The sequence below is a fragment of the Theobroma cacao genome, chromosome 3, assembly GCF_053813885.1.
Source record: "Theobroma cacao isolate CCN51 chromosome 3, ASM5381388v1, whole genome shotgun sequence".
NCBI classification, from domain to species: Eukaryota; Viridiplantae; Streptophyta; class Magnoliopsida; order Malvales; family Malvaceae; genus Theobroma; species Theobroma cacao.
The window spans coordinates 43,912,299-43,927,729 of NC_142641.1; the positions used below are offsets into that span (position 1 = coordinate 43,912,299).

The window sequence follows — 15,431 nt, forward strand, 5'->3', positions numbered from 1 at the left end:
CAGAAAAACTCGTGATTAAATATCAATAAAGTGCTGAATTATTCAACCTATGACCAAATCAAAACACAATGGATTGTCTGAGACTATTGTAGTTTTGCTCAGAATCTGCTCATATGAAGGTATGTTAGTTACTATACAGATTCTAAATGTGGTAGGCGATGCAGGAAAGAAGCTCGAATCATACATCTAGGATTGCCATGCCACATTAGTTCACAACTATATTCAGGAATATTATCAGCAGCAGGCTCAAAAATAAAACAAAGGAAGTCTATGCGAGGACTCAGTTGTACTAGTGGAAAGTCAATTAAAAATTGTAGAAGGACAAGCATACAGTGACAAGTATGCTTCATCATACCCTAAATAATCACTCACAAACTGCATCTTTGTTGCCATTTAAAATGAGAGAAGGTATTACTGAACGAAAACAAATGGATGGGCTAAGTACAATAATCCAACAGAGGATCATAACCTACAATGAGACTCACAGAAAGAAACTGGCCATCTTTCTCCCTCTCACTTGTATATATAGGCAGTAACAAGTGGTGGAAACACAACAAACTAAATAACAGTCCTCCAACTTACTGCAGAGGAGCCATTCCCCATCAAAGATGGATATCACTCACTTCCTCTGTCTCACTCTCTTGCTCAACTTCCATCCTCTGATCGTTCAGGGAAGTGAATTTTCATCTGCAGTTGAAACTGAAAAGAAAAAATTGCAGACTTACATTGTCCATGTTGAGCAGCCAGAAGTAGGAGTTCTTGGTCCAGAAAATTGAGATGTAGAGAGCTGGCACAAATCTTTTCTGCCATTTAGTACTGCAAGCTCAGACATGCGACCACATATGTTTTATTCATACAAAAATGGCATCAGTGGTTTTGCAGCAAGATTGACAGAGGAGGAAGTACAAGCCATGAGAATGAAAAAGGGGTTTATCTCTGCACGTCCTCAAAGGATGCTACGTACACAGACAACACACACACCCAACTTCTTGGGGCTGCAGCAGGAACTGGGAATTTGGAAACAATCAAACTTTGGAAAAGGAGTGATAATTGGTGTGCTGGACACAGGAGTTTTGCCTAGCCATCCTTCATTCAGTGATGAAGGAATGCCACCTCCCCCACCAAAATGGAAAGCAAGATGTGATTTTACAGCCTGTAATAACAAACTAATTGGTGCAAGGTCCTTCAATATTGATGGAAAAATGACCAAGGGAATGGGGGTTGAACCACCTATTGATGAAGATGGACATGGAACTCACACACAGCTATCACGGCTGCAGGTCAGTTTGTAAACTATGCTGATGTGCTGGGAAATGCCAAAGGTACTGCTGTAGGGATGGCCACGCTTGCTCACCTAGCAATTTATAAAGTATGCTTTGGAGAAGACTGTGGAGATAGCAACATACTAGCTGCACTTGATGCTGCTATTGAGGATGATGTCGATGTGCTCTCACTCTCTCTTGGAGTAGATGCAGTTCCATTCTTCCAGGACAACATAGCTATAGGTGCATTTGCAGCAATGAAGAATGGAACATTTGTTGGTTGTCCAGCTGGAAATTCTGGCCCTTCCAACACCACATTATCCAATGAAGCTCCATGGCTTCTCACAGTTGGAGTAAGCACCATTGATCGAAAAATTGTAGCCACAGCAAAGCTTGGAAATGGAGAAGAATTTGATGGAGAATCCGTTTTCCAACCCAATGACTTTTCTTCCATGCTGTTACCACTTGTTTATGCCGGCATGAATGGTAACCAGAGTCTGCACTCTGTGGTGAGGTATCATTGAAAGGTATAGATGTCAAAGGCAAGGTGGTTCTATGTGAACGAGGAGGTGGAATAGCAAGAATTGCTAAAGGACAGGAAGTAAAAAATACTGGTGGTGCTGCTGCTATGATTCTCATAAATGAACAAGCTGATGGCTTCAGTACTTCAGCTGATGTTCATGTTCTTCCAGCAACCAATGTAAACTATGCCGCTGGGCTGAAGATCAAAGCTTACATAAATTCAACAGCATCACCTAAAGCGACAATCTTATTTAGAGGAACTATCATAGGAGAACCATCATCTCCTTCTGCTGCTTCCTTTTCATCAAGAGGCCCCAGCTTGGCAAGCCCAGGAATACTGAAACCAGACATTATTGGCCCTGGTGTGAACATTCTAGTGGCATGGCCATTCTCTCTTAGCAATAATACTAATTCAACATCTACTTTCAATTTAATATCAGGCACATCAATGTCATGGCCTCATCTCAGTGGCATTGCAGCCCTGCTCAAGAGCTCTCATCCTGCCTGGTCACCAGCTGCCACTAAATCTGCTATGATGACTTCTACCAACCTATTCAATATTGGAGGCAAACCCACTGTTGATGACACACTACAACCTGCTGATGTCTTTGCTATTGGCGCTGGCCACATTAATCCATCTAGGGCAGATAACCCAGGATTAATATATGATATCCAACCTGATGACCTGATGACTATATTCCACATCTCTGTGGTTTAGGCTACAAAGATGAGGAAGTTGAGATACTCGCACATAGATCAGTCAAGTGCTCAGAAAAGCCCAGTATACCAGAAGGATAGCTGAACTACCCTTCATTTTCCATCAAACTAGGACCATCTCAGACATACACAAGGACTGTGACAAATGTCGGTGAGGAATATCATCTTATGAAGTTTTGGTTATAGCTCCAAAAGGGGTTGATGTGATTGTGAAGCCCAGCACACTATACTTCTCGGAGCTAAATCAGAAGGCAACTTACTCAATAACATTTACTTGAGTTGAATCAGCTTATAAAATAGGTGAATTCACTCAAGGGTATATCAAATGGGTCTCTACTAAATACTTTGTTAGGAGTCCAATTGCAGTAAGCTTTGAGTAAGAACCAAGTGCACAAAGACATAAGAGAAAGCAATCAAATGAATTGTCATAGAAATCAAAAACTATTACTGAATGCTATTGCAGACTTCTAATATCATATTTTATCTATGTTTTCTAGACTAACATTGCAAATTGTTTCAAACTTATGACCGGAAAATTCAAACTCAACCCAATGGAAGGGGGAAGAAGCATGCGGGAAAGTATACCGGGCATAGACATTAAATACCTTTGTTGGTTTCATTTAAATATAACAACACTTGATGATGAGGTTCAGGAAAAATAATAATAATAATAATAATGTCCAATAGAAGACCAAAATGAACAAAAATGAAAAGTAGTCTAATAAAACCATATAGAATAAAGTAATTCCATCTGCCAAAGAAGTCCATACAAAATGCATATATAAAATAGTAATATTGAAAATAAGCTTGTTTGGTGCTTAAATTAAGGTAAATTTCTCAAAAAGATAAATGATAAGAACTGCATTGCACTACTTGTAAGCATCACAAGCGTGGACAGAGTTTTAGACAGTCATACTAAAAAGGAAGTGCAGATGGCTTCACTTTTCAAATTCCTGCCCCATGAATTTTCAAAAAGTGCAAAATCGGTGATTAGATACAATGGAAACTACCAGCAACTGGAGCTAGGCAGTAGTGAAACAACTGACAATAAGCATGGTTACGTTTATAAAAACCCTCTTATAATATTAGTAAATCCCTTGCAGATTCTCAAGAATGCTATGATAAGTTATTCAAGATCAAATCAAGATAAGAATATAGCATCTGGTTGTCAAACATAGCAGATACAGTTCCCTCCCTCACTACCACGAAAAGAAGAGCCTTTTAGAGCAGAAAAAAGGTATACCGTCTCTGTAGTTCATTACTGACTCATTCACCGTATAGTCTCTACCACATTTACAGCTGCATGATGGTAGTGAAAAATGACTTGCAAGTTGATTCTCATCAACCAAATCCAGGAGGCACATCCGGGTCCTCATCACTAACATCACATGACTGCTTCTGGTCAATATCTTCAGAAAAGCCAGGTGGCACACCAACATCAACATCATCCTGTTCCTGCCCATTCTGTGGGTGGCCAGGCTCTTCCTTCCAGTTTTCGATAGGTCCATTTTCATAAGGCCTAGGAAGCTGCTGCTCTGCCTCATTCTGCTGCTGATGGTGGTTGCTGTGATGAATATTGGACAGAGAGAAACCTGGTGGTTCTTTTGGATCACCATCAGATAATGTATCATCAACTCGACCAGCTGAGCCCTTAATGAAACCATTATTTTCAGCTTCCTTTTTAACAGGCATCTTATCATGAATAGATGATTCGCCCTCTTCTTTCCCTCGAGGATTAACTAATTTATTGTACACAGATTGTACTGTTTCTGTAATTTCACTTCTCATGCCACCTTCTGATCTGATTACTTCCCACAGACTATCAGAAATTTGGCCCATTACTTTGTTCCTAATGGTTATAAAACATTAGAATTATCAAATCAACATCAGTATTAAAGAATAAAAGAAAACAGAAGAACTTATAAAAAGTTGGTGAATTAAATTTGAAGATGAAGTGAACATTCGAACATAGTTTTGAATAGAGAACAAAGTTAACCTACTCTTTCTGAGTTGATATTTTCCTCCCGAAGTACTCACAATTTGTCATGATATCCATATCTTATTCCCGAGACCAAAGATTTTAGCAACCAATTTCTCATACCAAATGTACCATTAAGAAAAATGCAAACATTTTATCCGGGAATACACATGCTTTCCGCTAAGAAAATCATTAATGATTTCATATTTCCACTTACCCAACCTCCTCGTGTATGGCATCTGATAGTTGTCTTGGTTTCATATTTTCGGCACCTGGACGGTTAAGTGCTGCTGATTGCTTCACAGCTGCAATGATGTTGTTGCGTAACTCATCCTGCAATTTGTTGCCTTATTCATAAATACTTATAAATGCACATAGCAAGCAATAAGAAACAGCACCACTCACTATCGATCAAGTTGATAAAGCTTTTAAAACATTTAACCAGGCACACCTGAACATTTGGTTCAGTGGTCGACGCATGCATTCTCCTGTTCAAGAAGCACGTTCAAATACCCCTTCCCCCAAAATTTTTTTTTTAAAAATTTAACCAGCCAAACTTTTTGCTATAAAATCAAATAAAACTCAACCACACAAGATCCTTTAAAACCAAAAAGCACTGTTTTTAAAAAGAAAAGGCTGATTGAAACATATTAATGAATCAGATTTGCCAACAACCTGCAGCAGCAGCATAGCAACTTAATCAACTTTGACAGTGCCATTGCGATGTTTAGTACAGATAATAAATCATTCTAAGCTCTTTTTACATGACAAGCTGTTTGGACCAACGTAGAACCTACTAAAATCAAGATTTACAGTCATAACAGCTTATGTAATAGTACAAATTTAAAAAAAAAAAAAACGAATTTTCAGTCAACCTTCCATTCAATATCAGGGAATTGTTATGCATCAACCCAAAACCATGGCATTTGATTTGAAATTAACGAATTATACCCATATATAATCATCATATAAATTTCCAAAACACCCAAAACTCAAAATCAAGACAAAACCCACCAAGCGAACAATCACAAACAACACGCACCCATGTTTTCCAGGGTACTCAAAAGCTCAGCATTCTAAAATTTTTCACCTTGATTCCCATAAACTAACAAGATAGTTTCGACCTTTGGAAAAGAAAAAAAAAAAAGTAGCGATAAAAATTAACATACGTTATCCTTGAGCTTGCGAATGATTTTGAGACGGAGCTTGTCGAAGTCACCATCGTCCTTGAGTTTTGCAATTACCTCTTCTTTGTTGATCTTCTTGTTTTCTTCTCCCATTGGCTGCTTTGCATTCAATCTGTTGGAAAAAGAAAAAACCTGGGTTTTTTTTTCTTTTCTGTTTCTGTAAACTATAATGTCTTTCAATCAGCCAACAGAGACAACGTAGGAGTACTAAAATCTATACGAAACAAGGAGGTCAAATCCGTTCCGGGTTAGGATTATAGGAAGTCAAGTCCCATCGTGGAATTAGTACTTAAAAAATTCTAACCAAAAGCTTTAATAAAAAGATTTCTTCTCAGTAAATTTAGTTTGAGTAATAATACAATCTTTTCTTTTCTTTTGTTTAAGCATCAAATTGTGTTCCTTCTGAAAATCTTTGATAAAATTAATTACATATTACAACATTATTTTCTGTGTTTTAAATTGAAAATTTTAACTTTAGTCATAAAATTTTAAGATTTTCTTATAATTATTAAAATTCGATGGCTCTAATAATTCAGGAAAATTAAAATAATGTTAAAAAAAAGGACTTGAGATATTCAAAAACAATAATGGGAAGAATGTTCAATTAATTCATGAACAGAACATTAGAACACAAAAATTGCCACAATTCAATTTATAAGTTACAGGAAAAACCTTTGGGGGATTCAAAAACATTAGATACTATAACAAAAGTCAAATCATTGACTACCTAACCAGGAAGTATAACTATCTAAACCATCTCTTCTTTTTCTCTCTTATCAAAAAGATGAAAAAAAAAATAGGGGCAAAATGATGTTAACGAGCTACAAAGAGAGTTGAGGCATGACATTGCCAATTGATTTCTGTACAAGTTTGCAACCGCCCCTCGTAAAAATACGTTATTCAGTTCATAGAATAGAGTACATAAATGTGTACAACATGACAACATTATGTGTCTGAATTGTATCTTAACTATCGGATTAGAACAAATTTACTTCACTCAATGACCACACTCAGTGAATTGGAGCTCCACCAGAGGAAAGTGAGCAAGAGAAAAAACCATGCATCTCTCAGCGCTGGAGCTGGAAACAATCTAGGATGAGTTATGTGTCCTCTTGCGAGAGTGGTGCCGGTCTGTTACCAAACTTGAGCTTCTGCAGAATGTCATCAAGCTGAGTAAAGATGCATAAAATCAAATTCAAGCATTTAATAATAAATCTGAATTACTCACGAATCATCAGCATGCTTTCTACTTGTTGACTCCTGCATTGTCCGAGATGGTGCAGTCACCTGTGAAGCAAGCACTACTACATTAAAAACATAATATAAGGTTCAATTTATTGTACATACACACAAACACACACACACATATGCCATGGTGCAAGGCCAAGCTATGGTGTATGACAAGGCAAAGTCCCAACTCAACTGTAAGGCTGATAAAACTCAATTCATCCACACATCTTCAATTTTATTTTCCCTTTTTTTCTTTTTGTGCGGTCTCAGGAATAAGTTCAGAATCAAAAAACTTAAAAGTTCGATTAGGCAATGGAGGGTACAGGTCACAGGCCAGATCTCATAGTATGAAACAAAGTCTTCATACAGAGATGAGCATGTTATCTACGTAGTAGTGCTTCACAACTCTAATACAATCATTCAACTGTCCAATCAATAGGAACCCAGAAATCTTGCTAGGTGCAATCAGACCGTGGTAGCATGATGATATTCATAAGCAACATGTTATTGGATTGTTGACACATTTTAGTTATCGCCCAGGTCAACTAACCATTATTAACTTATGCAGTAATGCATTGACAGATAGAGGTACAGATAGAAAAATACACAAATAACCAGGATCAGAGAATTATTGATAGACAAGCATACTGACAGAACGGCATAATTGTTTGCTGGTTCGGCCATGGGCTTCAAGGTATTCTTCATACGTCTACAACAAAAATCAGAAGTAAAACATTAACAAGAAGAACGATTCAGACATAAGCCAGAAGGACAATTCTGAGAGAGAAGGATGTTCCTATTATTTGTTTTGGTGGTAAAACAGCAGAAAGCACAGAGCTTTGTCTACAGACTGATCATGCAGCAGCAAGATTTGAATAAAGTGTGGTATTCTTTGTCTCTACAGTTAATTAAGGATAAACAGCACATGGAGCACATTAAAAACATTGCGGGATTCATTATGGTGAATTCTTCCTAGTTCACAAAGAGAAGTTAGAAGTTATGGTTTAGGCCTTAGGGGCTCTTAGTCGAAATACTAACCTGATAAATCTAGCTTCTCTGATGAGTCACATTTATATGACCACAAGGAAAGTATCCGCTTAGGATAAAAACATATAAATTAAACACATCAAATAAATTAAACTCCATCAGAATATAAATCTTAGATAGGGTTCCATACCATTTCAAGAAAATCATCTTCGGTCAAGGTACTAGCATGAGGACTTTCTGCAGATAAACCCCAAACATCAAATTGAGTAGACATATCATTGTTTAATTATAGACTGGTGAGATATCTTTTGGTGCGAGAATTTTTCATACTTGCAACTTTTGATGCTCCCGTGGTGGTAGGAAAGTATTCAGTAGCCAAAGTATGCGGATGTGTTAAATGAAATCTACTCACGTCAGCTTGATGTCGATAGAGGAAGGGATGATAAGGCATGGGTGTACCAGCCCAAGACATATGCAGTGGAGGCACATTATAATCTTCATCTCCTAAAGAATATGGTGGTTCTATGCAAGGCCTCTTTGAAGGTAGCTCATCCCTGGTAAAACTATTCCAAGTAAATTCACGAAAACCAACAAGGCTCATAAGCTCGATTTTAATAGAACACATAATTTGAAGATACCTTTTAAGTGAGCCATCCACATCATTACTCCCATCAAGGAGCTCACATAGAGCTTCCCCTATATCTTGAGGTAATTCCTACAAAAGAAACATGAATCAAGATCTTAGTCTGCAAGTGGTGGATACTTAATTTTTTATCCAAAATAAGCAGAGAAACAATAGCAATTCATATTAAGGACACCTGGCAGTCTCTGCTGATTTTGACAGGTTTGTAGTCATTCAATGGGTTCTTAAGGTGTAGAGTCTTTTGGAAAGGCAAGTGATTTAAGCAAAGCCATTTGACCTTAAAACTCCGGCCCCAAGGATTACCTTTACCACTTCCTTTGCTCCAAACGTTATCTCGCCTCCATCCAACAGAAGACATCATTTGGGCATACCCTTGGAAGAAACCACTCATGTTGACACTAAATACTAAAATAACTATACCAGAATTCTGCAAGACAAGAAAATGCTCCTGTATAAAACATATAGACTTGAAAAACTAAATAAGATCAAAATAAGATGGCTTTTACATGAAAAGCTTCTTCCAGAATTGGTTCATTCATCAGTTGAGTCGCCCAAATTCCTTTGTCAATCGATAATTGAATATTTTGGTGATTCAAACTCTTAATGATGAAATATCTTGTATTATACAATCTGCCCCTTTTGTCCACCATGTGGGAATGCTGTGGTTCTTGTGCCCTAAAGGGATAGCCATCCTCATTCTCTGACATAAAATAGTAGGAAAAATGGCTTGATGATAATGAATAACACTCGAAAAAAAAAATTAGAAAAGGCAGTTGCCACATAACTGGTAATCTATATACACTACAACTACATGGAAAGTAGTAAAATAAAAATAACTGCACTTTAATACATAAATGTTAACATGCTTCATCAATCATAGTACAAAAGTATATAGAAAAAGAACTCAATGCCAATGTCTCCATAAATTTAGATTGATTATAACAGCACTTTGCTCATCAGAATCGATTTCCAAAAGAAAAAAAGATTTAATAGTTTCTCACTCCATTGACAGGAATGATATCTGAGATACTGTATCACAAAATCAAGTGACCGAGTTTCAATAACATTGGATCTCTCCCTGCTAGTGTCCTGTTTAATGTCTTATCTTTACACAACCATCAGCCAATTCAAATTCACTTGCAGGAAAAAATAGTTACGATCACATAGCTATGATGCAACTCATAATGCAAACAGAGCACAAGGAACATCAAGTTTTATTTTAATCCATTTCATGCATTAGATAGTTACAACTTTTACACTTCCACATACCTGTTAAACATTAACTGCTGCAATTATCGATGTCAAAAAAAGCATGGTTTTAGTACATGTTTCTTGCAGAAACATGTACTGTAGATGGATATTCCTATTAATAGCACAATATCACTTCCAAATTATATGTGTCCGAAAGAACCATAAGTTTGTTCTGAGCAAGGAAAAGAAGAGGGAGATCACAAAACTTAGTCAATGAACAGACTCTGTTCTTTTTTTATTCTTTTCTTTTAAAATAATTCTAGCTACAAGCACAATCATGCTCAAGATATGGTGCAAGCATTTACGTGCAGAAGACAAATTTCTCATCAAGGTAATTAAAATACAAGAAACATGTAATGATGTGTTAAAAACAGGGAACATACACCATATTTTTACCTGGATCATCTGAATTTCCCACATCATTTTTCCATTCAGTCGCTGATGAATCAACTACGGATGCATTTTCTTTTGCAGTATCAGAAGACATGTCCTTATTGGCTCTCCTATCAGAAAGCAGATATAGTAAGAGATTCAAGCCAGACTCTGCTGCAGTATAAAGATCCAAGCCAGACTCTCCTGCAGGACAATGCAACTGCAGTTGGAAAAAAAAATACAGTAATATTTAGCAATCTCATTCAAAATGGACAAAGCTTGAGTAACAGAAATCTGTAGCATCAGCAGCTGTAACCAGAGATAAATTAGGGGTAGAAAGAAAGAAGCATTAAAGTAAAAGAAAACCTAACTCTTTGAGGCCAAGTATGTACTATAACTTCAAGTTACCTTATAGCAAAATGGGATATAATTCGGAAGTTCCTATCTGATTACAAAAACAGTGGCATTAGTAAATTATCGGACCAGATAACAGCGCAATTGGAAAATCATATATCAAACAGAAGAACAAAGTAGTAACAAAAGTAGGATACTGCATGTTAGAGTAACAAGAATAAGTAAATATATAATCTTCAGTTGATTCTATTTCCTGAATTTTCAAATGAATATATTTTGCCCATAATTCCATATCCTAGCATAGTCCATTTAGCATACCATTTGGGACAACTCCATAAAAAATGAATTCCCGTAAATAAATATATTAACTAATATTAAGATAAATTACGGCCAATTCCTTACTTGAAACAACAATAATTTATAGGCGAAATGACATTTGGTAAAGTTAGCATACAATTAAACGAAAGTTTCACAAAACAATTGAAAACTAATTATCCCAAGGAATTCCTCCCATTTTCCTTCTACTTTTGTTTCTCAGCAACCAAACAAAACATAGAACGAAAAAGAAAATTTGAAGTAGAAATAACGAAGTGAAAGTGTACCGTGTACCTGCTTCAGAGAGAGAGGAAAAAACCAAAGAGGATGGCAAGGCAAGACTCGGGAGTGTGTTGAAGTGACAGTACCAAGTACTTGGCTTTGTGTTGTCTTGCTTGTAGTAATGAGCCCTAATTTTTTTTTCTTTTTTTTCAATTTTCCTTTCCTTTCAGTTGAATTGAACCTGCCAAATTAGACACTGGTTTGGGTTCGGTATGGGTTCTTTTTTATTTCTATTTTTTTATTTTTTTTTCCCATTTGCGGGTCTTGAGATTGGCGATCGAGCGGTTTTAGATTGGTTTGGCTGTGTTGAATTTAAACAACTCGGACGGTGATGCGTGCGTCTGTGCAGGAGAGATTGCGCGTTTAAAACACTGGGGCAGGGGCAGCTCAGCACAGGCCCAGATACTATATGGGCCACCTTTGCCCTGACAGGATGACAACGAGCCTTGCAAAAATGTCTTGAAAATCTTTGGGCTTAGACCAAAATGACTGAAGTTGCCATGCATTTTTATTCAGTTTTTAATTAAAAAATAAATTAACTAGTTAATGACATTATAATATAAAGTGACAAATGACATCATATATGATATTAAAATAATATGATCATGTGATATTTTTATAATCATATATTAATAATAGTACTGTGTTAAGTTTCTAAATGAGGGAGAGGTTGGGCTAATTCGGGGATTGAAGGTTTTTAATTTTTCCAAATCTTATGCAAAAGAGGAAAAGCAAAGTTTTTAAGTTTATAAGCTATTGATCATGCTAACATTTTTTTTCAAGATTAGATGTGATTTTAAATCATAATCTAATAATAATCTTATATTATTGTTACACATAAAAAAAAATTTATTATTGAGTTGCACAATTCGAGTTCATTTTTGTAAATCTCATATCGTTTTTCAAAAATATGAATTTAAAGCCAAGAAATTAAAAAAATAATATTTGTGTTTTATATATTGTGAAAAGGAAAACGTCCCTTCCACAAATTTAATATTAAAAAGATTAATGTTTGCTTCTTTTTTCCTCATGTATACATTTTAATAAAAGAAAATAAATGTGTTATTTGAATTTCTCTTACTCTAAAATATATCCACCTATAATTTTTAAGAGAAAAAAAATGAGTACACAAATGGTAAACTAATTCCATTCTCAACTTCATAGAGGATTTTATAACACACCTATAATCGCATTGTTGGTAATTAAGCCTTGCATGTGACACTTCTATATTCTCACCTTTAAATATATTAATTAAAGATTGGATGATCATTGAAAAGGAGTGATTAAATATTTTATATGATCATCATTACCGCTGGCTAATGTCCTTGATTTACTTTCTATTCTATATATAGCTAGCCAAGCCTTTAATTAAATTACTACAAGTTGCTAAAAGTTAGTACTTCCCAATTTGCATGCACATATCCTATATTATATTTGAGCACAGCAATCCATTCCATGTATTTAGAAAAATTAAGAATTCATTTGTACTTTTCCTAGTTGGATTCACATAATTTCATCATCCAAGACAAAACTAAAGTAAAAGGAAATTAAGAGTTTGTTTTGCTTGACTTTTTTATAATTTAAAAATTATTATAAAGCTCTTATAAAAAATAATAGCTTTTAAAATTAAACTAAAGCTGTTTGGTAAATTTTTTTTATACGTTATAATTTTTGTTAAAATTATCATAGAAGGTATTTTTTTATAGAGTAATATTGTAATTATTTTTAACAGATGAGGATATTTTTGAAACAAAAATAAAAATTCTCTTGTATTTTTAAAAAAAGAAAAAAAAAAAGCTCCTCATAAGAACTTTTTCTAAAGTTTTTTTTTTTAATTTTATTCTTTAAAAAAAAGTTACTTTTTTTAAGAGCTTCTCAAAATTTATGTTTGACCTGACTTTTACTTTTAAGAAGTAGATAAACTGAAAAAAAATCAGACCAAACAAGCACTAAACCCTCATTAAATTCTTTAATCATCATTAAAATCTTTGGCCTTGATATGATGTGCAAGTTGCATTTACATGCAGAACAATATATGGGATAAAATTAAACTACAAATTATATATATATATATATATATATATATATATATATATATGCATCTGGACCTACATCTTTAATGGTCAAATCACTCCACCTAATCCTGTTCCATCACAAAAATGGGCAACATCATTCAAAGTTAAACAGTGCCAAAATCCATGCCAGTGCCTCTTTAATAATTTAGTTGACAAGAAGCTTAAAACAATAATTAGTTTCTGTTTTCCTTGAATAAGCTTTCAATAAAAAAAATAACCCACTTTCTTCTTTCAGGTGGGATGCTTACGGAAATGATTAATTAAATTGTCTATAATTAGGATCTTCTTGATACTAATAAGTATACTTTCCCTTTTCCTTTGTCCTATGTGCCTTTTTGCTTCAATGATTATTAATGAATAAGAAAACCATAAACCCTGATCATTGTGATGGCAATTAATTGCATATTGCCATATGTTATATATATGACCTTTGGCTTCAAATTAAGAATCCGATGCTTAACTTCAAATTGGGTCTCTCTACATCACCATGGATATGATAACGAGAATTTGTACATGTGAAGTAAGTGAACCAATTTTCAGCTCTCACAATGTTTAGTCATTCAAATGTGATAAATATGAAAGTGAATCCTATTATTCAAAATAATAATAATAATAATAGTAATAATTTATTTATTACCTTCATATACGTTGTTGGACTATCTTATATATGTAGCAATACCCTTCCAAGTAATATAAACTTGGAAGGTGAGGTCACCTCTTATATCACCTTGCCCTTGAAAGAAAACAAAATCTTGGAATCTTTGGCCCATCAAAGATCTCATGCTTAAATAAATGTATGTCCCATGATACACTTCCAATTCTTGTCTAGAAGCCAAAGACAAGATAGATAGGATCATAAGAGATTTCAGGCTTCGAAAAAATGGATTATGTTAATTCAATGTTTCGATCTGACCAAATGGCAGATAAGTTTCAATTCTTTCCCATCCCTTGCCGACACACAATCCAACAAGATGAACTCATTTTGATCCCTTCTGAAGAAGCCAATGATCTCTCCAACTGGGGTGATTATAGCCAGCGCAGGCGTAAAGCAGCTAGAGCTTTTCTTGTCAACGATGTCGATGGGAAGTCTATTGACAATAAAAAGAAGAAAATCATACATAGAGACATTGAGCGACAAAGAAGGCAAGAAATGGCTACTCTTTACAGGGCTCTTCGATTACAGCTTCCTTTGGAATATCTCAAAGTTAGCTCCTCTTCCCTTCTTACATATTAAAATTTCAAGTATCTATATATGCAATTTGGCAGACTTTTTCAATTTTGTTCACTATTTGTTTAATTACTTTATTGTCTTTCACTGGTAATTTCAGGGAAAAAGATCAATATCTGATCACATGCACGAGGCTGTGAATTACATCAAACATCTGCAGAAAAAGATCTTGAAGTTGAGTGGCAGGAGAGATGAACTTAAAAGCTCATCCAATTCCTATGCTTCACGTTCTGTTCCGGAAAGCTTACAAGATAGTTCCGAGCACAGTGTAATGGTTAGACCTTGTTTAGCAGGAGTGGAGGTTGTCATAAGCACTTGCTTGAGACAAGGGCTTAATCTTTCAAGTGTGCTTGAAGTCATACTTGCAGAAGGTCTAAGTGTTGTTACATGCATATCAACTAAAGTAAATGAAAGTTTAATGCACACTATTGTCTCTGAGGTAAAATTAATGTTGCCAATCATTACTTGAACATATATATTAAGCAAGGTTTCCTCCCTAGGAGTATAGAAGAAGCGAAACCTCTCTCTGATTTCTTTTCTTTCTACGCAGGTGAATGATGGAACAAACATAGCGCCGTCTGAGCTGCAACAGAAATTAACAATGTTAGCAACTTCCTCATCTGAGTTACATCTCGGTATGCTGGCCAAGTAAATGCTTGAAGCAATTTTTTTCCTGCGTTATGAAAGATTTGATCCTTGCAGGGTTTCCTACTATCAACCTTCCAAGGTCGGTGTCTTTCATGTCAGGTAAAGTCTTCTAAGGCTAAAGACTTGATATGACATACTGGTAATGAATGAATAAAATTAAGCTTTTTTTTTTTAAAAAAAAAAAGCCTTCCAAGGTTGGTTCTGAAAATGGTGGACAAATTTTCTTCAGCCTTGTTTTTCTCCGTAGTTGTACATATATATGTAACAAGCAAATTATGTTGAATTATTGTTGGTTGATTAATTAGGATGCCATACTTTCTTCAATCATACCCTAATTAGAGCTAGCCATATTGGTTAAGTATTTTAATGGTGTCCAGGCT

At 35.2% G+C, this 15,431-nt stretch overlaps 3 protein-coding genes and 1 pseudogene across 11 annotated transcripts; 2 read left to right on the plus strand and 2 right to left on the minus strand.

The window, feature by feature from the left end:
* Nucleotides 1-608: 608 nt before the first annotated feature.
* On the plus strand, nucleotides 609-2,881 carry LOC18606408 (subtilisin-like protease 4; annotated as a pseudogene).
* A 453-nt stretch (nucleotides 2,882-3,334) lies between these two features.
* On the minus strand, nucleotides 3,335-5,946 carry LOC18606409 (uncharacterized). The gene is made up of 3 exons (XM_088804732.1): nucleotides 5,649-5,946; nucleotides 4,697-4,812; nucleotides 3,335-4,350 (listed from the first exon to the last, which is right to left on the minus strand). Exons 1-3 carry the CDS (start codon nucleotides 5,757-5,759, stop codon nucleotides 3,843-3,845), a joined length of 735 nt encoding a protein of 244 aa, XP_088660858.1. The 5' UTR covers nucleotides 5,760-5,946; the 3' UTR covers nucleotides 3,335-3,842.
* Nucleotides 5,947-6,479: 533 nt separating this feature from the next.
* LOC18606410 (YTH family protein) lies at nucleotides 6,480-11,424 on the minus strand. 9 transcript variants are annotated; one of them, XR_016025462.1, is made up of 12 exons: nucleotides 11,113-11,424; nucleotides 10,558-10,594; nucleotides 10,174-10,369; nucleotides 9,033-9,226; nucleotides 8,702-8,953; nucleotides 8,522-8,598; nucleotides 8,214-8,437; nucleotides 8,074-8,120; nucleotides 7,935-7,992; nucleotides 7,549-7,605; nucleotides 6,895-6,953; nucleotides 6,784-6,817 (listed from the first exon to the last, which is right to left on the minus strand). XR_016025462.1 is itself a non-coding variant. In XM_088804895.1 (11 exons), the coding sequence occupies exons 3-10, from the start codon at nucleotides 10,262-10,264 to the stop codon at nucleotides 6,913-6,915; spliced, it is 987 nt and encodes a 328-aa protein (XP_088661021.1). In that variant the 5' UTR covers nucleotides 10,265-10,369; nucleotides 10,558-10,594; nucleotides 11,113-11,423; the 3' UTR covers nucleotides 6,480-6,817; nucleotides 6,895-6,912. The 9 variants fall into 9 exon arrangements, 4 of the variants coding, with proteins under 4 accessions (XP_088661021.1, XP_007040059.3, XP_017973795.2 ...); XR_016025459.1 differs by lacking the exon at nucleotides 7,935-7,992 and having other exon boundaries at nucleotides 6,480-6,817; nucleotides 7,503-7,605; nucleotides 11,113-11,423; XM_088804895.1 differs by lacking the exon at nucleotides 7,935-7,992 and having other exon boundaries at nucleotides 6,480-6,817; nucleotides 7,545-7,605; nucleotides 11,113-11,423.
* A 2,486-nt stretch (nucleotides 11,425-13,910) lies between these two features.
* On the plus strand, nucleotides 13,911-15,425 carry LOC18606411 (transcription factor bHLH118-like). Its single transcript, XM_007039999.3, has 3 exons — nucleotides 13,911-14,379; nucleotides 14,504-14,842; nucleotides 14,954-15,425. The coding sequence occupies exons 1-3, from the start codon at nucleotides 14,056-14,058 to the stop codon at nucleotides 15,053-15,055; spliced, it is 765 nt and encodes a 254-aa protein (XP_007040061.3). The 5' UTR covers nucleotides 13,911-14,055; the 3' UTR covers nucleotides 15,056-15,425.
* The last annotated feature ends 6 nt before the right edge of the window (nucleotides 15,426-15,431 follow it).